The sequence below is a fragment of the Phaenicophaeus curvirostris genome, chromosome 12 (genome assembly GCF_032191515.1).
Source record: "Phaenicophaeus curvirostris isolate KB17595 chromosome 12, BPBGC_Pcur_1.0, whole genome shotgun sequence".
Taxonomy (NCBI): Eukaryota; Metazoa; Chordata; class Aves; order Cuculiformes; family Cuculidae; genus Phaenicophaeus; species Phaenicophaeus curvirostris.
Window position 1 is genome coordinate 7,309,516 of NC_091403.1, and position 27,296 is coordinate 7,336,811.

General features: G+C 36.4%; 2 protein-coding genes across 2 annotated transcripts in view; one reads left to right on the forward strand and one right to left on the reverse strand.

Moving 5' to 3' along the window:
• Positions 1 to 1,876: 1,876 nt before the first annotated feature.
• On the reverse strand, positions 1,877 to 9,850 carry SAXO2 (stabilizer of axonemal microtubules 2). The gene is made up of 4 exons (XM_069866702.1): positions 9,675 to 9,850; positions 5,798 to 5,977; positions 4,375 to 4,577; positions 1,877 to 2,924 (listed from the first exon to the last, which is right to left on the reverse strand). Exons 1-4 carry the CDS (start codon positions 9,713 to 9,715, stop codon positions 1,942 to 1,944), a joined length of 1,407 nt encoding a protein of 468 aa, XP_069722803.1. The 5' UTR covers positions 9,716 to 9,850; the 3' UTR covers positions 1,877 to 1,941.
• A 381-nt stretch (positions 9,851 to 10,231) lies between these two features.
• The window catches only part of EFL1 (elongation factor like GTPase 1), a 62,624-nt gene continuing 45,559 nt past the window's right edge, over positions 10,232 to 27,296 (forward strand). Inside the window, exons 1-11 of the mRNA XM_069866487.1 lie at positions 10,232 to 10,382; positions 11,145 to 11,212; positions 11,410 to 11,494; positions 12,753 to 12,886; positions 13,235 to 13,372; positions 14,145 to 14,359; positions 16,331 to 16,454; positions 17,055 to 17,131; positions 17,272 to 17,408; positions 18,171 to 18,293; positions 20,901 to 21,000. Of these exons, the coding sequence (XP_069722588.1) occupies positions 10,292 to 10,382; positions 11,145 to 11,212; positions 11,410 to 11,494; positions 12,753 to 12,886; positions 13,235 to 13,372; positions 14,145 to 14,359; positions 16,331 to 16,454; positions 17,055 to 17,131; positions 17,272 to 17,408; positions 18,171 to 18,293; positions 20,901 to 21,000 (1,292 nt within the window). The 5' untranslated portion in view covers positions 10,232 to 10,291. The remainder of the gene's footprint in view (positions 10,383 to 11,144; positions 11,213 to 11,409; positions 11,495 to 12,752; positions 12,887 to 13,234; positions 13,373 to 14,144; positions 14,360 to 16,330; positions 16,455 to 17,054; positions 17,132 to 17,271; positions 17,409 to 18,170; positions 18,294 to 20,900; positions 21,001 to 27,296) is intronic.

Below are 27,296 nucleotides of genomic sequence, written 5' to 3' on the forward strand. Positions count from 1 at the left end.
TCTGAGCTCACTCAGACCCAGAGGTGGAGGCATTTTCAGCATGCAGGCACACCAAAGCTAATGGAATCAGAAAACTCATGATGAGTTTTCTTCCTCCCTAGAGAAGAAAGCTGGAGGATATTCGGGCCTTCTTGAACTTCTTATGATGTACCACGATAGTGTGTAGGTTATGGACTTGGGTAGCTGTAATTGCAAAGTTTTGACTTTGTTTCCTCAGTTGTGCCTAGGCAGACTGAGTAGTTTCATAAAGAAAAAGGTGTTTGTAGTTTGTTTTCTTCTATGGTACATAAGTATCACAATGAATTGGACTTTTTTCTGCCCTGCTTTCAGGATATCACAGCTTTTGGTTGCCCTTAGAATCATAGAATAACCAGGTTGGAAGAGACCCACCGGATCATCAGGTCCAACCATTCCTATCAAACACTAACCCATGCCCCTTAGCACCTCGTCCACACCCAGTACAAAACGTGTCTTTACAAGCTGGGGATGTGAATGATCTTCAGAGAGAAAAGTTTAATTGAATTATTGTTTCATTAATGGAGTAAATCATATTACAAAACACAGTACAAAGACAAAAACAACCTAAAAGTAACTGATGCTCTAATAATGTCTGGAGCTCTCTGATGCAATGCCTTTATGCACAGCTAATATACTCAGTTCAGCTTTCTTCCTTGCCGTATGTCCCAGCTCCTGCTTTCAGCTTATCTCCATCATTGATCTTCATCCTTCCATTGGTGTTTTGGTTTATGATTTATGAGCTTCAGAACCTAAATGACTGCCCTATACCAACGCATTCAAGATACACACTACCAAAAGAAATCACACTGCAGTAGTACGATAGAACATGATAATATTGTTAATCATAAATTCTTTACTGGGACTTGCTTAAATCATGAACATAATAGGACTGAAATCAGTTCATCTAGATTTACCAAAGTCAAGGAAGACAGAGAGAAAATACTAAATCTCATACAGAAACATAATCACTGCTTGTAGAATTTATATTAAAAAAATAATTTCCTGTGTATTTGCAACAAGCATTTCTTTGTAGAGTAAATCGATTGAAGTCAGGCCGTCTACAGATTTCTGCATCTTGGTTGATATTTTTTCCTTCTGAGTTGATACTGTTTTCTGTTACTGTACATACACCTTTACAGTTTTCTGCCATTCCCCCTCTCCGAACACCTCTGCAGTGAACTGTGGCACTGATAACAGGCTGTTTAGTTTTAAAAATCAGACAGTGGGATCAAAAACTGCAGTTGATGGTTGTGAACTTCTCGAGCCTGATTCTCTCTGTTTCCTTACCATCTGCCTTAGAAACTTGAAAAACAGTCATCTGTGAAATCTCTTTGTTGAATTTGCAGAGTGTTTAAAAATCACTCGGTTTTTAGATATGAAAACCTAGTTTCAGAACTAGGTTTTTAGATATGCCTAGGTGTCATGAGATGTTATCTTACGATTTTGGGAGCGAAACATAAAGAAAAAAATATTATTTAATTACTCAGTGTTGATGAGATGAGAAACGGAGCTAATTACTAAGATTATTGTAGCATTTTTTGCTTACTATAAAAGAAGTTATGATGAAAAGATAATTGCAATTTTGCAACCATCTGATTTGCAGAAAATCTGAAATAACTAAATGCACAATTCATATACTTGAGATGGAGCATAATGAAATCTGGGAGGTCATGGAAACTAGAACACATGATCAGAATAAGAGTAATGCCATGTAAAATGCATTATTTCTACAAAATCTGGCAAATCTTTATTAGTCTTGTAATAAACTTCTGGTGTTGCTTTGATTTTCAAGTTATTAGTTTAAATGCTTTAAAATCAGGATTTGCATAATTTATTTTGCTTTTAGTTCTATTTAAAGAAAAAAAAAGAACAGATAGGATTCCAGTGATTTCACCAAGCTGCTTGAAATACTGCATTTCAGTATTAGGACACAACAGCTACTTCCTTTGGAATAGGATTACTATTTGACTCAGAAAATTCTGGAGTAAGCTGGCGGAAGAATTTGTGACCATGAGAATCTGTGTTTATGTACACATAACCTGGAGGAGATGGATAATTTGCTGGGCAGATCTCTTGTTTCTTTGGAGTATATGCTGTGCGATACATAGTTTCATCTTGAAAAGGAGCTTGATTAGGAACTATAGCATGTGCAGGTTTGAAACTTTGAGCTGGAACGATCTGATGTGGTATATAATGAGATTTGAATGTAGTTAAATCATAAAATTTTCCTGTAGGTTTTGGAATTTCCTGATGTTTCTTAATAATCTCTTGCCGACAGCTGCCCCAAGCTTTAAAGTCTTCCTTCGTAGTAGTATTCCCTTGAAAAGGGGCATTGGTTTTTATTCCATTAGAAACTGGTCTTATGGGGACAGCAGGAGAAATCTCATGCTTCACATAATCGAGATGACTTGTGGAGTTAAAATCCATGTTGCCTGGGGGTGGAACGTACTCTACTGTTTTGCGGACCTCAGGCAAGGAGACCAACCATGGCTGAAAACGGTCCTGGAATTCAGTGACTCCATTAAAATGAGCACTGGATGTGACTTTTGCATTTTCAGGCTTGCAGCTTTTTGCAAGTTCCCCAGGTAGTCCCTTAAAATCATTCCGGTGGGTTGTGAGATCTTCAAAGGGTTGGTTGCTTGGCTTGTACACTTCTTTTGATCTTATGAATTTTGGTGCCAATTGATGAGCAATATAAGAAGTGCGATGGCAAGTAGTACTATCGAAAGGCACGTGTGAAAGCTTGGCTACACAAGGAGGTTTAAAACTTTGTCTGGGATTCAGTTCTCTAGGAATAAAGTCATCTTGAAACGTAGTAGAATTACCAAACTTCTCTGTTGGTGGCTGGTATATATGCTCCACCTTACTAGGTTCTCTTCTTTGAACCTCCCATGACCTATAGTCGTCTTTGAGGCAAAAACAAAACTTCACCACACAAGTGTTATTATTTAAGACTATTGCTTTAAAATGAAGTCAAATTCTTCTGGTATTAAATCTTGCAAAACAAAGAAAATGTAAGTAAGTGAGAATGACAATGTTATCTGCGTGTTTGTGACATGATAAAACTGTCTTATATTATTACTGTGATAAAACCAGACAAAAATAATTGTACAAGATACCCTATTTTGAGTATTTCCTCAAGGGAAAAGAATATGTTGCACGTACATATTTAGTGTGTATTCTATAGAGAAAACAGCCGTATACAGGTTCTATAAACAATATCTTACATTTTGCGTAGAAGTTAATGTAAATATACAAGACTGAAGGAAACCTCATAGATCAATGGCTCATGCTCACTACTGATAGGGAGAATTCTCTCTCGTAATTTCCTCATCAAAGTTATATCATCTTAAAGTGTAGTGAGATTTTTTTTCTTTGTTTCTGGGTTTTTTTACTAACAGAATGTTCTGCTACAGTTACAAAAATTACTGTCCAATCTAAAATTCTTCATGGGTAATTGAAATCAATTTGTTGTCTAGCGATTACTGTACTTAGTTAAGATTTAGTGTTTTTTCACTCGTTGATCCTTACTCCCTGTTGAACTTCCAACTCTTTCTGTCACTGCACTCCTGTCGTCTGCTTATTTTGCATCAAGCATTCTAATTTCCTGGTTTAATAGATATATCTAATTCTTGTTATTTCAGTATCTTCTCAATAACACTGGCCCTCACAATCAGGAACCTCTTGATTTTCATCCTAGCTCTCTAGCAGATCATATCTCATCATTTCTTTTTACTTACTTTTAACTGGGGCTTTAATGCACTATACGTAACAAATTCAGTGACACATACTACGTATAAAATGTTCTACTTGTATGAAGTATATCAAGGTCACTTACCTGAATAACTTAAAAGGAGATTTACTGCCTTTGTACTGACCATTATAATAGAATAATTTGTGTCAAACCAGATTATTATTAGCATGATACGCAAGTTATAAAATACAAAAGGAAGAAATCTAAAAATCAACTTTTGACCTACTCTAACATGTGTTACAAGCTAATACAATCTGATACAATCTCATACAATACTAACATGTGTTATGATCTAAAACAATCTGAAAGATATATTGGCACTCTAATTACAACCGACTGTTGCCTGAGACAGCCTAACCAAGCGTATTTTAGAATTTCTCTCCTTGTAGCTAAAAGAACCTTAGACAAAGCTTTTCGTTTAGAACCAATAAATATCACCTCTAAACAACCACGGTGCTGAACATCTTAAGGCAGTATCACCTGCTTTCTACTATGTTTTACTCTTTGGTCCAAACTAAGAAATCCGATTTCTGATAGAGATAATTCAGAATACTACCTTCATCTTGGTTATTTCTCTTTCAAAAGGCAGCATATATTATTACCTCGATAGGTTGGTATGGTATCCAATTTTCCTCCTGTAGTGTGTTTTCTCTCTAGAGGTCTCACTAATGTCACTGGTTGTATTTTATGAGCATTATAATCCTTCCGGTATGTGGTTCCCAGATCTATCTCTCCCGTCTTTGGTTTATATTCTTCTTGTACCCGAAAAGGTCGCTTCACAATATCATATGGTAAATAATCAGATCTGAATTGGGGGGAAAGGAAATTCTAGTTAAAAAACTCCTTTTTTTGTTGGAGTCACTTTTGTCATTTGTTCCACTACATGGAAAAACAACAACTTAGAGTGTTTACTCTGAAAAATTAATCTGATGCCATATGTTAGAGGGATAGTAAGGAGGAAAGAAAATCATAGTACATAAATCTAGGGTCTCTGATGCATGATATAGCCTTTATTCAAAGGTAGATGGTGAAGCAACTTTTCCAACACTTGGAGACTCATTCCAAGTTTAAAAATATTCCTTAAAATGTCTGAAAGAAGACTGGAAAAAGTTGCTGTAATTTTACAAAGAAATGATCCAGGAAGAAGCAGCAGCACAGGACAGATCAAATTCCTACAAGTGGCAGCATTTACTAATTGCTTGAGGAGAATGGAATATAATAAGAAACACCATTTTTATATAGGTACATAACTTTAAAAGAGTTCTTATTTACATATGTAGGTGTTCAAACAGTATATGCAGTACACAGTTATCTTGCAGAAGGCCATTTGGCCTTTTTGTGTGTATCTCTTGTTTTTGTGTAAACAAATAAAGAAGTTTCACCTGTTGCCCTTATAGCTTACAAGAAAAACAATAACAGAAAAAGTAAAGGTTTATGCTACTATCACATTATTAATAATGATTGAATGATGCATTTTCTAAGTCTTTGAAAGATGTTCTTTAATCTTGCAAACTTACCATCAGAGTCTGTGCACTGACAGGACAGACCTACAGAAACCCTTTACAGTTGGCTTTCTTCAAATTCATAATAATTCAAAACTATCTGAATTAAAAAAAAAAAAATCCCCGTTCCTTTTTCTTGGGGTTTCATTTTCCCGCTATCTCAAATTCCACAGGCATATTATAGAAAGTTCCCCAACATGCCAGCTTTTTCAGACTCAATGAGACTTAGATTTCCAAAACTGGCTGAAAACAAGGACAAAAAATTTACACTATTTTTACGGGTTAAAGGATGCAGTAAAGAATGCAAATTTTCTTGTGTGTGTGCTTAACAATTTTTCATTACCTTTTTGTGTTAACTATTTCTATACTCAATATTTTGCTTTATAATATGTTAAAGGTGTAACAAAGGCAATGACCGCATTATGAAAATGATTGCAAAACAATGTTCAGTCCCCCCTTTAAATGAGAAAATCTGAAAAACTATATAAAGTAATTGTAAAACACATTGCTTCAAAATGTTTACTTAAATGTTGTAATTCCTTCCATTTTCCCACGATGCACTTGGTATTCTTGTTTCGGCTTGAGGCTCCGGGCAGGAGAGATGTTGCTATACATGGGATATTTTTCCACATACTCCGTTGTGAGGCACGGCTGTTGTCCATTATCATAAATCCTTGTGGGTTTTTGAGGGCAGCGATGGCGCCTGGGTAAAACGCATCAGATGACATCATTTTGGATAGTTTTATTTAAGGGGAAAAACCATGCCCTATCTACTGGGAGTGAATAACAGTATGGAACAGTATCAGTAGCTTGTGTTTAAAATATTTTTCTCAGTGATGAAATCACAAAATACTGTGCTGATGGCATAGGTCCCAGAGCACAGTATAACAATACACAAATTATTTTGTAGTACAGAATACATACGATGGATAGAGTTGACCTCAGTCCTCTAAATCTTGTCACCAAGGTGCACGTTCCTCTTTCGTTGATCTTTAATGATATTGAAGAATTGTCAATCAGAGAAGACAGATTACAGCTCTGATAAATGAAATATGTGGCTTACAATTTGGCCAGAAGTTCTTGAGTCACTGGTTGTTCTAAACTTGTTACTTGATTTTAAATTCGATTCCAGAGTTACTGCTAATTTGAATGTATTTGATGAGAATATGCCTTCCTGTCTGACTGATGCCTGCTTTGATGGATTATTATTCTTTTCCCTCTTTGAGGTGGACTAACTATCTTGTGGCTTGCATAAAGTCTAAACAGAATCTCAGCTAAATAATATTGACAATATATAGGCTCTCTAGTGCCAAATGTTGTTGCTCTGATTATTTTAACAGAATGATACTGAATTTCACTTATTTAGGATCTGGCATGCATGCAGTTGTTTTTTTTATACAATGCTAGCAAGATCCTTGAAATTTTCCCACGAAGCATTTTCCTCCCAGGGAACTAGACTGATAATGATAAAAGTTAATGTTTATCACTGTAAAAAACACACAACCCAACTTTTTATTTTTGAACTTCCAGTGCACATGCTATGGTCTGAAAAACAGAATGTATAGACACTGTATTTTTGAGTCATGTGCTTTCCTAGTGGTGACAGGAGATCTGGTATTTTTTATTGCATATGTGTGTATTTATGTGTGGTCAGTATGAAGTCTTAAATATCCCACATTTTAGAGAAATCTTTCTCTTTCCTTTTAACTTAAATTTATTCAGGAAACTAGATTTTTATAATAATGATAAAGTGCAATAAATGGAGAATGGCTGACAGATTGAGAAGAAGATAAAGCAGAAATTTATTTTTAGATTTCAAAACTAAGCTTTCATGCTTTTGTATGCTGTGATTATCTTTTCTAATAGACAAATACTATTCTTGAATGCAGACAGTCAGAGGCTTTATTCTTCCTTTGAGGCCGGATTTAACATCCTGTATTTGCTGTTAAGATATTTCTATTGAGCCTGACTGTGCTTGCTAGCAGGGTGTAATTTTCTCTTGTATTAACACATTTGGAACCCATGAAATAAAAAAATAAAAATATTTCTTTCCCTTTATGTATCAATCCCAAGTAAGGCTAGCTCATGCTTTCTCCACATTAAAAATATACCACTTCTACAATAAGAAATGGAGCCACTACTCTCCACAATGTGGTTTTGAGAACATTCTTGTGGTGTATTAAAAAGAAAAAAACAAAAAACACCTCCAACCAAACTTTCATCTCTAGCACATCTCTAGCTTGAAAATTATTCTCATACTGCCTTGGCAGCATCTTATGCTACTGCAGAAGTCTTAAAGTCTTAAGCTCATGAGACTAGAAATTATGTCAGTTATCAAAAATGGAGAGTTCCCCAGCATTGGACCTGTTTTGCAAATTGATCTTTCAGCGAGCTCAGCGCTGGTACACTTGTATAATTTTTTTAGCATTATGATTATTTGTTGATATTTGAAAAAGATCACCTGATAGGCACAGAAAGTGATTCAGTCTAATAAAAAGGAATCTATTCAAAATAGTCTTTAAAATCTTGTAACAAACTTGACTACGAGCCCAAGGCTGCAACCCCTAAGAATGAACACAACCACCTCGATGTAAGCTTTTAATGAGTGGATTGTTGTGTATGTTACAATGCAAAAAAAAAGGTCATTCTGGAGTTTTGGAGGCTCTTCTCCCTTCCCTGTAAAGAGAAAACAGCATAAAATTCTATCTTATTGGCTTTCCTCCCTGTATTTGTAAAATTTTAATGAGTGTTTTTATGCCTGTGAACAGCTAAGAAAGATAGTTTACTTCTGTTTTATAACTTAGAATTAGACAGTAATTTTCTGCAAATAGCTAAATGACAACCTCTCCAAAATATTACATCTTTTTCTTTGCATTGTTCTAAGAAGTGTATGCATTGCGATATCCAGGTAGCACTGCCAAGCGACCAGTCTTAACCTGAAAACAGAAACCAGTTACCTTGATACAAACACAACCTGTTACCTGAACAAATAACAACCTAAGATTTAATTTGCCGTAAAAACATTAGTGATGTTTATTTTAAGCTATTAAGTTCTTAATACTATGAATAATTTAATAAACTGGGGTTACGAATTGAGGATTTTCAGTTGAGGTGAACCTTGTTTTGTGCTCTTGGATTATACCCAAGCTTAAACTGGGCTTGATACCTCAGCATGAGAACAACATGTCCCAGTTCTTCATTCTTCTAGGATTTTTGAAACAAATTTATGGGGTAAACTACACCCACAGTCCTGACTAAGAAGAACATGAGCAGCTTTACACACTGCCTGTCTCTCATACCCCATTTGCAAGCCAAAAAAAAGTGGCTGATGAACAGAGAGACAGGGTTACCATACCGAAATACATAGGCAGTGTGTCTGCTATACAAAGCTCAACATGAAACCTGTAGTTAATGGTGTGTTTGCAGCCATCGGGGTGGCCCTGTACTTCCAATAGACAGCGATCACACTCCTGTGATCTTAATGATCACTCTGCTAGGATCTCGTTGCTAGACTCTTTTTGGTGTATATTAAAGACAGGATCTGTGAATGCTAGGGTGATTATTATTCTGTTTGTTTTTCTTTTTTTTATGTAGACAGAGAAGAAATTGAAAATATTAACAGTACTGACTCATAGCCTATAAACATACATCTAAATTTTGCAAGGTTTAAAATCCCTTATGATTCTGGGAAACCTGGCTTGGGAATTTTTTTACATATAGTGTTTAAAATACTGCTTATAGAGCTGTCATAGTAATTTTAAACAAAAATATTGCCCGCTGTACCCTCTTACACCAGCCTCCCTGGGCCAAAGAGGCTGCAGGACAATGACGAACAGTGTGGCTCCATATCAGATCATTGAATGTAAAGGAATAACAGGGCTTCCCCTCAAGATATAGAGTAAAACTGGATGTGATGTGAGAAAGGCCGGTCTATTAAATGTCTATTAAATCTATTTCAAAGGCTGCCGCGCTCGCAGAGGTTTCTGCCAAGGCTGATTTACTCAGGACTCTTCCGAGGGCTCCTTTGGTGTAGTCCGGGCTCCACACAGCCCCCCGGGCTCTGCTTTATGTTAAAGCCTCATCCTTAGGTTTAGGTGGCTTTGAAAATCTTGTCTCCATCCTTTTCTGTTTTAATGCATTTATGACCTGCTTTCCCCGCACTTCGTTTAAACTTCACATTACCTGAGAAGAACCCTTGGGGGGGAAAGCGGGGGGGGGGGAAGGGAAGCCAGAAACTGCTGAAACGGGGAAGTTAGTGAGAAAGCTTCTGCCTTCCGAGGTCGCTCACGGGATGGGGGAGACGGGGGGCGCTGGGAGGGTCCGGTTGCTGAGGGGGAGCCTCTGCCTTCTTCCCTCCCGGGGCCGCGGAGCCTCCCCCCCTCCCCGAGGCGGCCCCTCACCCGCAGGAGCAGATCTGGCAGAGGCAGCGAGGCGGCTTCATCCTCGGCGCCGCCGGCAGCGCGGGAAGGCGTCTCGTCACCCGGGCAACGGCCGCGTTCCTGCCGCGAGCGGCCCTCGCCGGCTCCCGTACGGCGTCACGTGGGCGGGGCCGGCGCGGGCTTCCGGGTGCGTGGGGCGCCGCCGGCGAGCCGAGGTGAGGGCGGCGCTGACGCTCCCCGTGAGGGACCTGGGGGACCCGGGGCCGGCCTTGCTCTCCCCACCTTCCAACCTCCCCTCCCAACCTCCCCTCCAGCCGCCTCAGCCCCAGAGGTCGCCTCCCCGCAGTGCGCGGGCTGAGGGTGAAGCGTGAGGCGCCCTCCGGGACACCTTCCCCGAGGGGGCTCGGTGTTAAAGTATCTCAACCCCCCCCCCCCCCCGACTTCCTGATTTCCATTTAAAAATAGAAGCGCGGCCCGTAGTTTGTAAGTTTCAGGTCCCCGAGGGCCCCGGGAAGCTCCTCCGTAGAAAGCTCTGATCACAACTTAAGTAATTAAAAAGAAAAAAAAAAAAAAACCACACCTTTTTCGAGTTGCCCCTTAAATATAATCGTTTCCTCCGTTCACAGAATTAGAGAGCCATGGTCCTCACGAGCGTGGGAAAGATAGCCGGCCTCCAGAGGAAGAGTTCTGGGATCAGGAATATCTGTATATTGGCCCATGTGGATCATGGTAAGGCAGGTGCTTGGGACTGGCAGAAACTTTGGGAAGGAAACCTCTGTGTGTGTGTCTGTTTGAAGGATGGTGAGATATCTTGGTCGCTATTTTAAAGCAGTAGATGTTCACAGATTTAGCTTTAAGCTGCCTTAATCCTGATTCTGAAAATTAAATTTGCTTTACGCACATTTCTTTTGGCCTAGTGCAGCTTATTTTTTAGGCGTTAAGAGCATTACACTGTAATAACTTGGACTAGTAGAAACTGAATGTTTTCTACTTTGTGAATGAATGGTGTGAATGAAATATATGCATGTGTGAGGTAAGTTGTTGCAATTCTAAGTTTATGTAATGGGAGTTTATTTTTCTAAGTTGTGAATGAGAGGCATGAATGAAATGTACGCCTGTGTGAGGTAAGCTGTTGTATTTCTGTGTTTGCCTAATGGAAGTTTATTGCATAGGTGGAAATAATACTCATGTTAGGACACGTCTTTTGCCTAATTGTATTGAGGTTCTGATGTACTGTTTGTTATTTCAACTGCTTTTCTGGTCTTCGGAGATAATGTTGCATCGTCTCATCAAAAATTAATCTGCATGCGTCTATCAGGTGAACTGAATAATCAGTTATTTGTTTTTGTTAGCTTGTACTTTCATGGCTTCCTAAAAGGTTTATTAGCGTTGATATCTCAGAACCTCAGATATTGTCCGGATTCATAATGTTGTTGCGTCTTTCTCCATTGTTTGTATTAATTGAACTCAGTAATTTATTTTTCCTTCCAGGCAAAACTACTCTAGCTGACTGTCTGATATCGAGCAACGGAATAATCTCTAGCCGCTTGGCAGGAAAGGTAGAGTTATACTATCATTTTTAACAAAACTCTAGTCTGTATATGCTGGGGTTGTAAATCAGTAATGATTAAGGAAATTCCATTCTTGCTAAACCTCATTTTCTTGCAGTAGTGCTCTTTGACAGTTGATAAGTAACTTATGAAGATAATTCAACAGGCTTATTGCCTCTTTCTTTTATTTTTTTTTTTGTGCTCAGCTGAGATACCTGGACAGTAGAGAAGATGAGCAGATCCGAGGAATAACAATGAAATCTAGTGCAATTTCATTGCACTTTGTGAAAGGTAAGTTGTTGATGCTGGCAAGCATAAACTGTGATATGTATTTTTGTTAATGTTGCCTGTCTCTTCATTGTTGCTGTTGAAACCTTTTTGTACACAACTTTTGCTTTCGTGTTTCACTTATGTTAGACCATGATTCTGCAAAGACGTGGGCATGTATTCACCTGTTAAATGAGATGATGAAGTTCCATCTTAGGGTTAAGAAAACCATCTTCAATTGTATCTCTGAGTGAAAGGAATTAGAGTTACTTTTATCTTTTAATTTTAGGTCTAAATCTTTATATTTTGATCTTAATAATCTTCTGATTGTAATAGTATTGAAATAATGTCACCAAAAGGCAAGATCTTTCATACCCAACATTTTTAAAGATTAACTTGTACAATTTCAGAATTTCCATTTCAGCCACATCCAGATATAAAAAATAGTTAGAATCACTAGGTTGGAAAACACCGACTGGATCATCGAGTCCAACCATTCCTATCAATCACTAAAATCAATGATCTTCCAGCTAAATACTTTAAACTGTGGTGGCTGATTTATTGTTGACTCTGAAGTGACCTTAGTTTTAGTGTTTAGAACCTTTTAATCCGTTAACTGTTGTATTGAAATTTAGACAGTAATGTATCTTCTTAAATAGCAAAGTCATTTAATCTTATTTTGATTATGGCTAATGATAAATGCAGTGAGTTCATCAAAAGTTGACTGGATTCTCCACTACTCAGATTTTTTGGGGGGAGTCGTGTAGAAAATATTGAAAACTCCTGTACTGAGATATTGGAGATTTTTTTTGTAATATGGCGTCAAAAGCATGTTTAAAAAAAAAAAAAATCACAAGGTTGTAATGAGGCATTTTATCAAGAATGCAGAGTTTGTTTTTTGACAGTCTGTCATGATTCATCTTTAAAATGCAGACTGGAATGCAGTTGATTTGTCTTTTAGTTAGTGATGTAATGCTACAACAAGCTTATTCAGGGTTTTTCTTTTTTTTGATTGGCTAGTGTGTTTTTTGTTTTAATTCTCTGAGGGTAACAGGGCATTGAGAGATAAAGATTGAAAGAGTGAAATTAAAACCAATTAGGTACAAGGCACTAGATGTTATGCTGCCAACAGTCTTCTTGTCACATTCAAGTTTTTCTTAAGTGTTTTAGTTATTTCAGGTTTGGTCCTTAGGAACTAGTAATAGCTTAAGCAGTATAACCGAGTGGCTGAAAAATATTTTTGAAAACTGTTCTAAAATATTAATTTATTGTTTGATCCTAGGTGATCAGGAGTATCTGATTAATTTAATAGACTCTCCAGGGCATGTGGATTTTTCTTCAGAAGTATCTACTGCTGTCCGGCTCTGTGATGGTTGCATTATAGTGGTGGATGCTGTTGAAGGAGTCTGTCCACAGGTGAAATAAAGTATATTAAACAGAAAGAGGGTAGAAAAGATGGAGTAAGCCAAGTCTTAGCAGTATCACGTAGAAATAAAAGATGACCTGGTTTAAGAAGTTTTTATAAAGAGGGGATTTTTTTGTTATTGTGGGCATTTCTGCTATGAAATCCTGCATTCTGCAGAATTCTGTAATAACTAGTACTATGAGCAGTGTGAGTCACATTTCTGGTTTGAATGTCAACCTGTGCTCTATTATATCTTTAATTGAACTATAAAATTATGTTGTCATTTTCTTTAATGTTCTGTCTCTTTTGTGGTATCAAGCTTTCTGTAATGGATTTTTTTTTAATTTCCTCTTTAATAGACTCAAGCAGTTCTACGGCAAGCATGGCTAGAAAATATACGTCCAGTATTGGTGATTAATAAAATTGATCGCTTGATTGTGGAGCTCAAGCTCACCCCTCAGGAGGCATACTTGCATCTTAAGAATATCTTAGAACAGGTATTCTTGCTGTAGGGATATATTCACACAGTGGATTCTATTAAGTTTTTTTTTTTCCTTCCCCTTTTTCTTGAATTGAGAGAGAGATTGTAATTTTCACTGCTTAATAGCTGGAATAAATTCAGTGCAGCAGAACCATTATTTTCTTTGTGGGATCGAGCACTGTAACATCTAGTCTAATTTTTAACATGGAAATACATTTTATTTCTAGTTGACTTTCAGAGTCACTCATAATGCCTGCGAAAGAGAAAACTACTAAATGTCATCAGGAGGAGTCTTCATTTTTACAAATAATATGCTGAATGTTTGTTTTTTGTTAATTCATCTTTTAAGTTGTAAGTTAAGTTAGCTTCAAACTTCATTTTTTTTTCCCTTCAGAGCTGACTTCTAAGCACTTATCTACCTTTGCCCTCCTTTGTTGTTGGTTGGCAGTAGCAAGTTCCTTTTTCAACATTTGTTGTTCTGAGATCAAAGTTTATTACACATGATAGCCTGTAACTGGTTCAGTCCTGCTGTGGCTGACTTTAACTTGGAAAGTATGTGATGTTTAAGCTGAAATGTTTATCTCATCAAACTCCAGTTGTCTTCACATGGGCAGGATTAGATACATGCTGTGCTTTAAATCACTAAGTGCATCATAGGCATGATATCCTGTTTTAAAATAAAAGAAAACTCTTTTTGTGTTTTGGAGGGTGAAGGAATTGCATTCTGATTGCAAGGGTTGTGAAAGAGTGAACAAATATTAAGAGTGTGCTTACATATGTTTCCATAGATCAATGCAGTTACTGGAGCGCTCTTTACCTCTAAAGTCTTAGAAGAAAGAGCTGAAAAAGAAGCAGAAAGTGAAACTATTTCAGATGCTTCCCCAGGAGATCAGTTTTATGACTGGAGTGCTGGATTGGAAGAAACTGATGATTCACACCTTTATTTTTCACCAGACCATGGAAATGTGGTGTTCGCCAGTGCAATCGATGGCTGGGGTTTTGGGTAAATCTGGGATTTAGTTACTGTTTGGTTGGGTTTTTTTGGTAATCAATAACTGCAGTTAAAGTATTTTCAGTTGCCTGATGTTTCTTAAGATGTTTTTAGTAGTTTTCTGTGATGTGCAACTATATAATCATTTCTAATATGAACACTGGACAGCTGAAAATACTATAAATTTTGCCATCTGTGTGACAGGGATCCCTGTTTTACTTATGGAGCAGCTGCTGAGCCCACTATGATGTTCAGCCTAGGCTAGTAAACTAGTATTTTAGTAATTGCTAACATTTGATAGGCTGTGATAGACTTGGCACTAGTACAGGAGCTGTTTCACACAAGTAGATTGTACCTTCCAGCTACAGGGATGGTGACATTCATAACAAGCATAAGGCAGGCAACTGGAATCAGTCTCAGCTGTCCAGTTCAGTCCAGTCCGGTTCTGGGTCACAGCATTACTGTGATTTTTTTTCTGTGCTGGACTTTGACTGGTTCTTGAAATGACTTTCTTTTTAAGTGTTTGTACTCATCAGTCTTAATCTGGTTTTACTCCATTCTTCATTGAGGTGCATTTCATAGGATGATTTTGGTCAAAAAGGACCTTAAAAGATCATCCAGTTCCAAGCCCACTGCTATGGGCAGGGAGAGACGCCTTCCACTGGATCAGGTTGCTCAAAGCTCCATCCAGCCTGGTCTTGAAGAGCATTGCAGAGATTTTTAAGTCACCATAAGAATATGGGGATAGAAAAATTGCTGTATTTGAAATTGGATTGCTGTATTTGCGTTTGTGATCCATTCTGTTTTTCAGTCCTGTTCTTGGTTTCAAGGGATAGGGTAGCGTAGAGAATACAGATGTTCTGATGGTTTGCCACGAGGTGGAGTCGTTGTCTTCACCGTGGAACTAAAAAGACACACACAGCAATGCAGTGCATGTCTTTAATATAGCAAAACCTTTTAAAGAAATTCAGCCTTGGGATTTTTAAATCAAAGTTAAGCTCTTAAATAATGTTCCGTGTGTAGTTTGTAGTTTAACATAAATATCTCGTCACTGCAGACAAAAGGGGAAACAAAATGGTACCCACGGTGGTAGCCACAGTCACTTTTCTGTCTTATGATGTGCAGGGAAACATATATCTGTAGGCTTTAGCTTTCCGAACTTGTAACTTTTCATTGAAATTCCATGGAATTCTGTCAGTAAATTGTTGTTATACGGAGATTCTTGGGATGCAGCTGTTAGAAACTTGTTCATGTTTGGAGTCACAGTGTGAACATTTTATTTAGGAGATACTGAAGTGTTTTGGAATTATCTGCCATTTTTGCCTTGTATGGAAGAAGACTGGGCAATTTGCAGCTTGCTTCTCTTTTGGAAACTGACAAAGCCTGTGGAAGGGAATAAATGAAAACAAGAAGCTAAGGTTTTGTTTTGGGAAGTTCAGAGATGGCCTGGGTGTAGTGTTAGCATTCTAAGTATGCTGACAGGGAATGCTAAACATTAAGAAAAATGTTTGTTAAAGCGAATGAGACAGTGGAGTAGTTTGTTAAAATAAACAGAATTATAAACTCAAAAGCAATTTAGAAGTTATTTCTTTAGTTCAAGCTACTTGATATTTGCAAGTAAATGATCAGCTGTTAAGATTTTATGGGTTGCAGAACTACATACTGATATAAGCATGTGGTCATAAACACCTTACGATCATCTTTGTAAATAAGAAAGCAAGCATGTTGTTCTTAAATAGTAGGTGAATATAATGGCTATCAAAACAAAACTTGAAACAAAACCAAATCATATAAATGTTTTTGAATTGTTATGACTAAATATGTTTGCAGGTGTAAATGTTACATGTTCAACGTGAGCTGAAATAAATGTAGTTGGAAAAATGGGAGTAAAGCAAAGATTTGATATTTCTGTGTGATTTTCACTCAAGCTATTCATTGCTTGGGCTAATAAGCGCATGTGAACAGCATTTTGTTTCCTTCCAGCATTGAACATTTTGCCAAACTGTACAGCCAAAAGATTGGAATTAAGACTGCAGTACTTCTGAAGACTTTATGGGGAGATTATTATCTAAATACAAAAGCAAAGAAGATAATGAAAGGTGATCAGGTAGGGAGATTCTGAGAAGTCTTACTTGATCGTTTTGGGTTTTTTATTCTATTTCTCATAGTATACTCTGAAAATAGATATCAGTACCTCTTCACTCAACATCAGTGGAAGTATAAAGTCACTAGGATAGCCTTGCATCAGCGCTTGGAGAAGAGAACATATTAAAATGGACCATTCAAAAGCTACATGGAGGACATCTTATTAACAGGGCTCACAGTTGCTCTTAAATGTCCTTGTTCATTAAAAAAGGTGTATTGCAGCCTTAAGGATTCAGTATAGGGTGAAATACACAAGACGAATGGAAGATTAACAATGTAGAATGCAGAGTAGTGAGTGGGCCTTTGTCTTGAAGAGTCCTTCAGTTAAGGATTTAGGATATTCTTGTTTCTGAAATTGAAACGCTTGTCCCTCACTGTTAAATTTCATGTTTATTTTGTGCCTTATGCCATTTTTGTGAGACAGACCGTTGAGAGTAGTGATCTTATGTAGAAAGAGATCGCTGTCTTGATTTTGAGTGAAGATTTTGCTTGCTCCTTATGAAAGTGGTCAGTTAAAAGCGAGGAATTGCTGGTAACTAGATGTATGTTTATGTTCTACCAGTCAAAAGGAAAGAAACCTTTGTTTGTGCAGTTGGTGCTGGACAACATATGGAGTCTGTATGAAGCTGTTATGAAAAGGTGAGAAGATATCTAAAGTCTTCACGGAATCTTTCCATGTGCTATGGTGATTTTTTAAATAGTCAAACAAGAAATACTGCAGAAGCTTGTTACGTATTGCTGCTGTGTTTTTTTTTATCTATACGTTGTTTTCCTTACAGAGACAAAGAAAAAATTGACAAGATAGTCACCTCTTTGGGATTGAAAATTGGTCCGCGGGAGTCACAACATGCAGACCCCAAAGTTCATCTTAATGCCATTTGTAGCCAGTGGCTGCCAATATCTGATGCAGTTCTCTGTATCCTTAAGGAACATACTACTTTTTATTCTGTTGGCGGCTCTTAAACTTCAAAGAGGGCTTACATATTTCAGAATGTGCTTTGATATGATTCCTTCTCTTTTTTGCATCTGTGTCTGTGCTTGCTGATCCTGTCTTCTGAATTGTAATATTAAGATATACATCTACAAGTAGTCTTAGATTTCTACCAACTTCATGCTTTTCACAGATCATTTTGTTAGGAAAATTGTGAAACAATACACTTGCATTATGTAGTTTTAAATACAAATTTCAGAGTTCCAGAAGGATAAGCCAATCTCTTTTTTTATTATAATATCTTAGCTATTTTGTCCATTAGCTTCTGTGAGTATCTACTTATGTTTTAGGCGTACGTGTTCTTAATATCCAAGATCAGCCTTTGCTGTTTGTCTGCTGTGGAGATGGTTTATCCTTTATAATACATGTGCTTTATTACATTACATGTGCACAGATTATTGATGTATAAATACTAATTAGTTCTAGAAATCTTGCCCCAGTTCTGCTATTCTCAGTTTCCCAGTTGCACATAGGTTGAGCCACCCCTATATAAATATCCATTCTGCCCCTGGATAAATGCCAGAAATTATTGCTGACTTGAGATGGAGCTGTGTGCAATACAACAGACAGACCTGAATTTTGCCAGTAACAGTGCATGAGGTTGGTTTAAAGAAACAAATATTTATCTTCCTTCTATTTGCATGCAGTAAGGAAATATAAATATATATCCTTAGCAATGTGTTTTAGCCATGGTGTGTAATAAACTTCCCAGTCCTCTTGACATCACTGCAGAGAGAGTGGAAAAGCTGATGTGTGTTGGAGCTAGAACATTTGATTCTTTGCCACCAGAAACTCAGGAACTGAAAAGTGGTGAGTAGGTGTTCTCCCATTAACTTGAAGGTGGTGATTGTCTTAATGGGTTTGTCTTTGGATTGTAGGATGTGTAGTACTCTTTACTTAGATTTATAGTTATAAATTAAGTTATAAACTTAATCTATTGTAGCTTTGTTGATGCTTGTCAGTTAGATGTCACTGTATTATGTCATATTTTTATAGCTATACTTTTTTCTTCAATCCCAGTTTGTGATTTTAAGACAACTCAAGCTGCAGGTGGTGTGAAGTCTAAGACACTGACACTATTTGGTTTTAGTTCGAAGTAGCAGAAGATATCATGTAATTGCAAATTGAATATTTTACTAACTTCTATATTAAGATCATTAATTTTTAGCCAGTAGAGGTTTAAATGTGGATTTCATTCTTACAATTATATTGATTAACTAGACACAGGTTTGGTAATTTAAAGTATAAAACATTTTTTGTTGAATTTATTGCTAAGTAGTTTGTATACTGAAAAGATGTTGATAAGATATAGCTGAGCTGTTACTACATTCATTGCCATTAAGTATTGTTGCAACATTTCCGTAGCTCAAGGTATACCTTTATTTCTTAGTTATTTCATAACATTCAAGAATGATAAAAGATCAGCAAATAAAACAAAGAGCCAGAAGACTTTAAAGGCAATTAATGTATTTTGTTACCCAGAGTTTTAAATGAAGGTATAAAATCCTGATATTTTGAAGTTGGCTTAAGTTTTGCCATCGACCTCATTGAGACCATGATTTCATGTGCAGTTCTGGCAGAGGTTGCAGATGAAACCAAGAGCACCTCCTCAAGAAGGGTTTAGTATTATATTCAGACTTCGTTGCTTTCAGTGTTGGGATGTATATACGCAGAAGTAAGCAAGATGAAGTTGGATAATCGCCAAATCCTGTGCTATAAAATTGTAATAGAGCCTGGAAAGACTATGTTCACTGATTTAACTTTGCTGTACACAGTAAAAGAACTGTACATAGGCAGTAATGAAAATAAACTTGGTATACAGGATGTAGGAGAGCTCCTAAGATGCTCATATTCCTTTTTCTATCTTTGAATTATGTATAAACATAAACTCTGTGTTCATCTATGTCCATCATAAAAATTGTGATGCAGTGGAAAGGAGAACAACTTCTGAGTTTATTTTCCTGAAAGATAGATGAGAACTGCTGAAACTGAATTAAGTATTTAGCAGAATTGGAAATTGAAGTTAGAACTGATGATATGGATGTAATGCTTGGTGGTGAGCAAAGCTCGTAATTCTCCATGTATGTTTGGTAATCTCCCTCTGGAGTAGGAAGTTTTATATAAAATGAAGTAATGTTTGCTCCCCCAGTTTGGTAGTCTGGAAAAGAATGCTTCCATACGAACTTTTCAGATAGGTTTATAGAAGACAAATATGCCTTATGTACAATTCTGTTGTTCTGCAAACATTCTTTTTAACTGAACAGAGTACAACAGACTAACATTTTGCTGTAAGGCAGTAAATGCTTTCTGGTATTTCATGAGGTAGTTTAGTAAAAATTACAAAGAGCTATCATGCTTAAGCTAGTAACAGGATATTCCTGGGCTTTGTATATATAGTGGATGTTTTTGTAGAACAATGTTTTGAAAAGAGCTTCAAGAAATCTAAATGAATAAGATATCAAATGTCAATTTAAGATGAGATGTGAATGTCAAATTGAGAGGTGGTTAGGAATTGTTTCCTAGGTGTGAGGCAACTGGTATTTTCACCCTTTACTGAACATTTACAAACATTGTATTCTGCAAACAGTATTCACTACTTAATCAGTATAAGATAATTAGAAGAGATTTGTTGCTGTAAGCTCCGATTGTGCTGCTCTTCGTTATGAAAAAATAGCACACGTCACATGGTGAATATTTTGCTAATTTTTAGTATTATTTTTGCATTTCTTTTGCCTAAGTACTTCACAATATAGTTTTTTCAAACAGCAGATGAAAGGGGGAAATGTAGAAGACTTCTTCCGTGTTAGAAGTTTTGAATGATATTGTGTCTGTTTTGGATTTGATAATGTGTTCCAAGTTGAATGAAAAGAATAGTTTATGGGAATTTCATAAGTATTGCACGAGTTTTGTTTGGATTTTTCATCCTTTGAGGAATTATCCATTCTTGAATTTAAGATGTTATGATTTTGCGAAGACATGAGCATCTGGATATTAGCAGGACTTCCTCCCTTAGTTTGAATGGAGGGAGAATTCTTTGAGGTACTGAATAAAGAACTTGGTCTTAATGCTGATCTGCTTTCTGTTTTTCATTCTAATCTAAACCTGCCTATGAACTCAATTTGGAATACCAAAACAGTATGTTTAGTTGGAGTAAACATAGTTTGTTATGCGGAGTTCTGTGTTTACAATTTTTCTCATCTTATTTTATTGTGAAACAGACTTGAAGATAATGGGCAGTGTTATCAAATGATTATGCTACAGTAATTTTCTACTTTTCCTGTTTCTTTGTCTTTAGTGAATTATCTGTTTAAATAGGATACAAACCGTAATTGCTGGAAAAGTCATGGAAGCCCCTAGTTTTGTCCATATTGTGGGGAAAAAATAGTGCAATTCACTTTCTTCTATGTTTTTTTTTAGCTTTTATGAAATGCAGTAGTGACGGAACAGCCCCAGTTATTGTCTTTGTTTCCAAAATGTTTGCTGTTGATGCAAAGGCATTACCACACAATAAACCAAGGTAAGAAAATATAACATTCAACTTTCTGATCTACATTAGATACTTTTAGGAAAAAATCATGGTGCAAGTGTGTGTAAATTGTTTTTGACCTGAGAAAATCATTCACCAATCCTTGAGATGTAATAAAATCTTTTCAGCAAGAAGAGATTTCATGAGTGAGTTCAAGAGAAGATTTGTTTAATCTTTTAGTTTTAGAAGGTTTAGCAAATTTGTTGAGGAGTAAAATCCACATTAGTTGGAGAATGTTTTTCGTCCATGTGAACCATCCTAATGTGCGTACATTGTGCTGTTTCAGGGTGTTTGGTTGAAAATATGATTGAGTTGTAATGCTTTCTTAGTTTTTCAGTAAGGTTTTATTTGCACAATCATAACAGCTTGCATTTAGATGAAGAAACTCTTCCTATCAAATCTGGCCTTATAACTAGGCAATCATCCAGTTTATTACGAACGCAAAATAAAATGGTTTTAATTTAACTAACTTCTTGCAGCAAATTGAAAGGTGTCAATGCACTTCAGAAGATTTTTTTTTCTGGGAGGTTTGGAAGGTTTTTGTGTTACGAGTTTTTGTTGTTTGACCATCTTATTTTCTTTGAGGGTTATATTTCGTTTCCTTGACATACTTTAGTGGACTACTTTAAGCTGAAGCCGTCTGCATTTTTACAGAAGAAATACACTTTTTATAAGAATGGGGTTCATCTTAAGCTTCCATCCTTCTCAGTCTCTGGAGCATTTTCAGTAGTCAGCTTCTGTATTAACTGGCTATTTCATGTTTTTCTGGAATTGTCACTCTACAGTGAAGTAATATGGAAAATATTAATCTTTCTACTATATCTGACAGATTTTGACTGTTAAATCTTTGTGCAAAAATGTTTACTGTTGCTATAGTAATATTGGAAAGCTTTACTACTGTCTTAGGCTTTTCACACACTTCTTAGATATACTTAAATTTTTTGTCACGCTCATCTATTAATCTTCCACCAAAAATCTTCCTTGCGTTAAGTTTGAAGCTGAGGAAAAGATGCATTGCATTTACAGATTGACCAGACACTAGATGGTGCAGTTTTACTTTGAGTTCTGTCCTTAGATGTAATTGAAACAAGAATTCTTGCTCAGGTAATGGTGTAGCACAGTGGTGCTATTTCTGCTTTGTCTGCTTTCTGTTATATATATAGTCAAGTTATCAGCAGAGACTCCACTGAGGTCATCGCTTTCTGGGTGTTCTGTCATTGATAATGACCTGTTCTATTATTTGTTGGGAGGTTTGAGATTCTTTGATGTGATGAAGATATGACACAGGCAAAGGTGGCTTTTACATACACCAGACGCAGAGAGTCTTGGACATATTTTCAGGATTTTAGTCAGAATTTTTAAAAAAGAAAAGCTTGCTGCTGCAGGTAATGTTTTGTGATTATAACTTGGGATTTCAAGCAAAAGACTGTTAATAACAGATTCTGGCTGTCTAGTGGATAGCTGACTAGTGGATAGCTCTTGAGTATTTTCATTCTATGTCATTTGCTTATGAGCACTGCCGCATGGATAAACTGCTTCCCTACCTCCTCTGATATTCTTAGATTTTTCTTTGTGCTTCTGTTCTCTGTAGTCATCCTCCTTCAGGAAAGGAGCTGTTTTATGTGTGAGATTCTATGCCACATGTTAAACTTCTATTCTTTTAAAAGGAGAAAAGTTTCCCAAACAAACAAAATCATATTTTGAAGAAGTCTGCCATGTGTTGTGGTTCATATGTGTATGACCAGCTCAATCGTTTTTGGGCAAATGACACATTCAGTGCAGAAGCTTATACTCTGAGGCTCATTGGTTGCTAATTTCTCCTGAGGTTAAAAAATGTACTGCTCTAAATTTTATTGGTTTTCAGAATGCAGATACGATTGCGGTTTTGCAGTCACTACGTATTGCATAACAATCTATAATTCTGATCATCAGTCTGGTTTGAAAACCCTAAAGATGCTTACTGAGTGGAGGATTGCAGTTGACTGATAGCCTAAGTAATGCAGGACTGGTCAAAAAATACAAACCAAAATTTAGAGAAAGTAGTTTTTCTGAGATAATATTGCAGAAGAGTGAGGAATGCCCTAGAACTTTGTCTGAGAGACTTGAGGTATGTTAGTGACAACTGTGGACAGTATGTCTATTCTCCCTGTTTATTCAGTAAGTTGAAAATTATAGTGTCTTGCTCCATAGGTTGTGTGAGAAATATTTCTTGCTGGCCTTAATATTAAGTTATTCAGTTAGCTACTACTTGGCTAGTATTAAAATGAATTCACATGACTTTTTCTTTGAGCTAACCGGTCATTATCAGCACTGTGTAATCTTGCTGATTAGGTGGTATTAATGATTTTGTTTTGACATGGCAGTTGGATTCCATTTTTTGACAAACAGTAATACAGTTAAATGTATATTTCCTGATATTTTAATTGTTAGGATTCTGCAGGTAAGCAGCACTTGAAGACATGAGAAAAGGATGTTCATTCTAAAGGGGAAGGAAAACAGTCACTGTGAAACAAACTCTTAAGTGCACTCTAAAGCACAGCATTGTGGAAATATGTGTTCGAAACGTGTCTTGAATTTATATTGGCCACTGTGTGCGATTACAATTGCACAGTGAAGATTGTGCTTAACAGAATTGAGTGATGACTGTTTGGAGTATGTGTGATCCAGTATTTGAACTGGCATTCTATGAGGGTGCTCCACAACAGTGCCTTAACATAGGGAGGAAGAAAGAATATGTACACTGTGTCAGTTAACAGTGCTTTCATGTTTGCTGGTTTAAGAACATTAATACATGTTATGGGTTCTGTTTACATGCTGATTTTGAGAAGTGAACATTTTAAGAAGAGAACGTTTATAAAGCTCAAAGCTCTGTAAGAAATCACTATCATCTTGCCTGTAAATAAGTTTTTATGTTTAAAGGCAGTGTGACTCTGAGTGACTTCAGTGTGTTCTGAACCCATCATGTTTTTGCATTAATAGTTTGTTCTAAATTGTGGTTAGTGCATTAGGAATGGATATGGCATGAGTCATTTGAACAGCCTGTCAGATTTACAGGTTAACCTCTGAAGATGGTTTATGTAAATAATGTAACATTTATGTAACTAATAAAGTAATATACGCTTTTCAAAAATTAAAACCCCTACTTATGGTTATTATGAAATAAATTTCCTTGTAACAGTATTCATTTCAGAGGGGAATATGTAGTAATGGATGAAATTTGGATGTCAAGACATAATTTAGTTACTGTAGTTGTAAACTTAAGAGAGAAAGCTTGTATCGTTCTGGAAAAGGTTTGCTGCAAGTTTCTTCTTTCTTCATTGCATGTTTACTACGTGAGATAAATCAAAAGTCAGTATATCAGTCGAGTGCTTTTCGAGGCAGTGTGTAACAGCTTGATATTGCTATCTTAGTTTTGTTATGTATCTCAGAATGAGTGATAATTGCTATATAATATAATAAAACCCAGTTATCCAGTATTCCTTTTTGCAGGAGCCCTGTAAGATTGTTGTGTGAAATGTAATGTAATTTCTGATTTGGTTAATTTTCAGTTGTTCATTTTGTGTATACACATCTATTTGCTACTGTTATTCGCCAAATGCTTTCAGTTGCAATAAATGAGAGAAAATAGTCTTAGAAAGTATACATTAGTTTATGAATGAAAACGTTTCTTAAAGATTGATCTTTAGGGCTGTTGCTGTTCAAAATGTTAGGTTCTTAATTCTTGGCTGGGATGTAAAATAGCAGATTTGCAATGCAAAGGCATTAAGCAGCTTAATCCAGACATTAATGAATTTAAGGAGGGTTAGGAAGACCACTGGACATACTCTGTGCTGAATTGCAGCAAACAAGCTGCATTTGAGAGCGGTGTCCATAGAGATGCTTTTGTCAGTAGTCCTTGAGTGCCAGATGGTGAGCAGAACAGCAGCCAACAGCTTAGCTAGAACTTGATTCTGAAGAGCAGAGTCTTCAAGAGAAATCCAGAAAATTCTCTTAAGAGTTACTTGGATTTAAAGATGTTAACATTTCATGAAGTCGAGCACGTATCCATTCCGTCATGGATAAACCATATGGAGAGAAAGTATGCTTAGCCACTTCAGACTGTGGTGTTTCCTTTTTTAAATGGCCTGAAATTTAAAAGATTAAAAAAAAATGAACACGAACACTTCCTTTAATAGCCCGAGGATTGTTTGATCAACACTCTACTTGACGTTAGTAGTGTGCATGTTATAATCTTTTCCACGTAATAATTTCCATAGCATTTCTTTACCACATGGTTGAGGTTAAGGTGAATTAATAATAATGTAGTCACCCATCTGTAATATGTCAGCTCTATTACTTGTGCCTGGTTCGTGTTTGGTGTTGGGACGCTACAACACCTCTCTGCAGGTAGGGAATTTCTCTCCTTTCTGCTCCAGAAGTTTCATTTGCTCTTTTTCATGTGACCGCGTGGTCCTATTTTTTTTCTGCCAATATTCTGAGGCTGTAGATCCTTTACTATGGAGTGAAAAAAAGAGAAGAAAATATGGTAGGGAAGGAGAGACTCTTCCTTCTGGATTTGGCAGCATTTCTTCAAAAGCAATTTCTCTTCTGATTGGTTTTGCCAACTGGAGAAACTGAATAAATGAGGGTATAATTTAAAGCTGGTTTTGTTGCAGATCCAGTGCCTTATGTGCATTAATCTTGTTCTGTTGAGTGTGTTACAATTCTGTTTAAGGATTTATTTGACAACATTATCTTTTTGTGGTTTCTAATGATACTACTGGGAGTGACTAACTTTATAGAAATAGATGCAGACAGAAACCAGGATGGAAGTCTAGGTTGTGCCTACTGGTTAAAGTCCCACCCGCACTTAGTCTTCCTCTTATCAAACTGAGTATATAATTAACTGTGCTTATGTGTATTGCAACATACACCGGTGCATTCAGAATATTAAGGTACCTTTATAATTTGTGATTAGAGCTGTCTGACCCCTAAATATACTGATACTTTCAAAAAATATCATGCAAAAAAAAAAGCACACAAACTTTTCTTTTACTCTCAGAATTACTTACACAAAAATTATTTTTGGGCAATAAAATGTGTTGGAATGCATACATATGTCCTCATATGTATACTATGCTATCATATATAGACTGCATTTATGACACCCTTGGCTGTCTCGTATGTACTTTCCCTATCAATCTTCTGGGAATTTTCAGACATTCCAAACCCTTAAATAGCTTTGAACAGCTGCCTTCAGGAAAAAAAAAAAAAAAAAAATCATATAAAACTTTTCTTCTCCACCATCTGCTTTGCATTTTGTATTGTAAAGTCTCAGTCTCTTTTGCAGTAAAATAAACAAATTGCAGAGAAATAGCACACTATCCCAAATTTCAGAGGAACATCTTCTTTGTCATAATGATTGTTTAAGAGATGATTTTTTAAAAGAAGAGAAAAAGTTACTGAGACATTTGTAGTAGTAAATGTGTCTTTTTTATTGCCTTTTCTGCGACATATAATGTGCCTGTCCCAGGTTCTGTGTCTGAAAGTTGGTGCTCCAAGTTGATACTTTTATCCTGTGGGGCCTCTCTTAGGCAATATTTAGAGAGATTTTTAATTTATGTGTGGTTTTCTTACTCTTTTTGAGTGATACGTTTGTATATAAGTGTGGAAATTAAAGAGAGGAGGTTTTGTCCAAGACTGCTAAATGAGCTAAAACTACTAATAGGTCACTTTGGGTTTTAGTGCTCTGTTCGTCAGACCATGTGCTTGATACAACTGACTGAAAGAATCCTGAACCATCTTAATACTAGAGACCTGTTGTTCTTGCCTCCAGCATATCAACAGATGCAGGTGTAACGACATACCATGTAGATGTAGTTTTGCTGAGCGATTATCTTCTTGAGTTGAAGTCAAGATCTAAGACTTTGTGATTAGTTTGTCAGGTTGTGTTGTTTGAATTTGTTTTATGATGGAGAGCATTTCTGATTCTTTTCTGGGGTTAAAATTCCATTAAAACATCAATATAATATGAAAAAAAGGAATTGGTTATTCCTTTGGAAATAGATTTTTTTATTAGTGGAGAACAAAATATATTTCCATTTTTCCCAATGCAAAACCAAAAAAAAACCAACAAACAACCCACATTCTACTTCAATGAAAAATGTTATATCTGCATAACTTAATTATTCTTTCCTGCATGTAAGCCATGATGTTAAGGGTTATTTTTTAATGCAGGCACCTGACAGGATGTTATATGATAAATCGTTGATCTTGAAATTACCAAATGGAATAGATTATTCTTTATA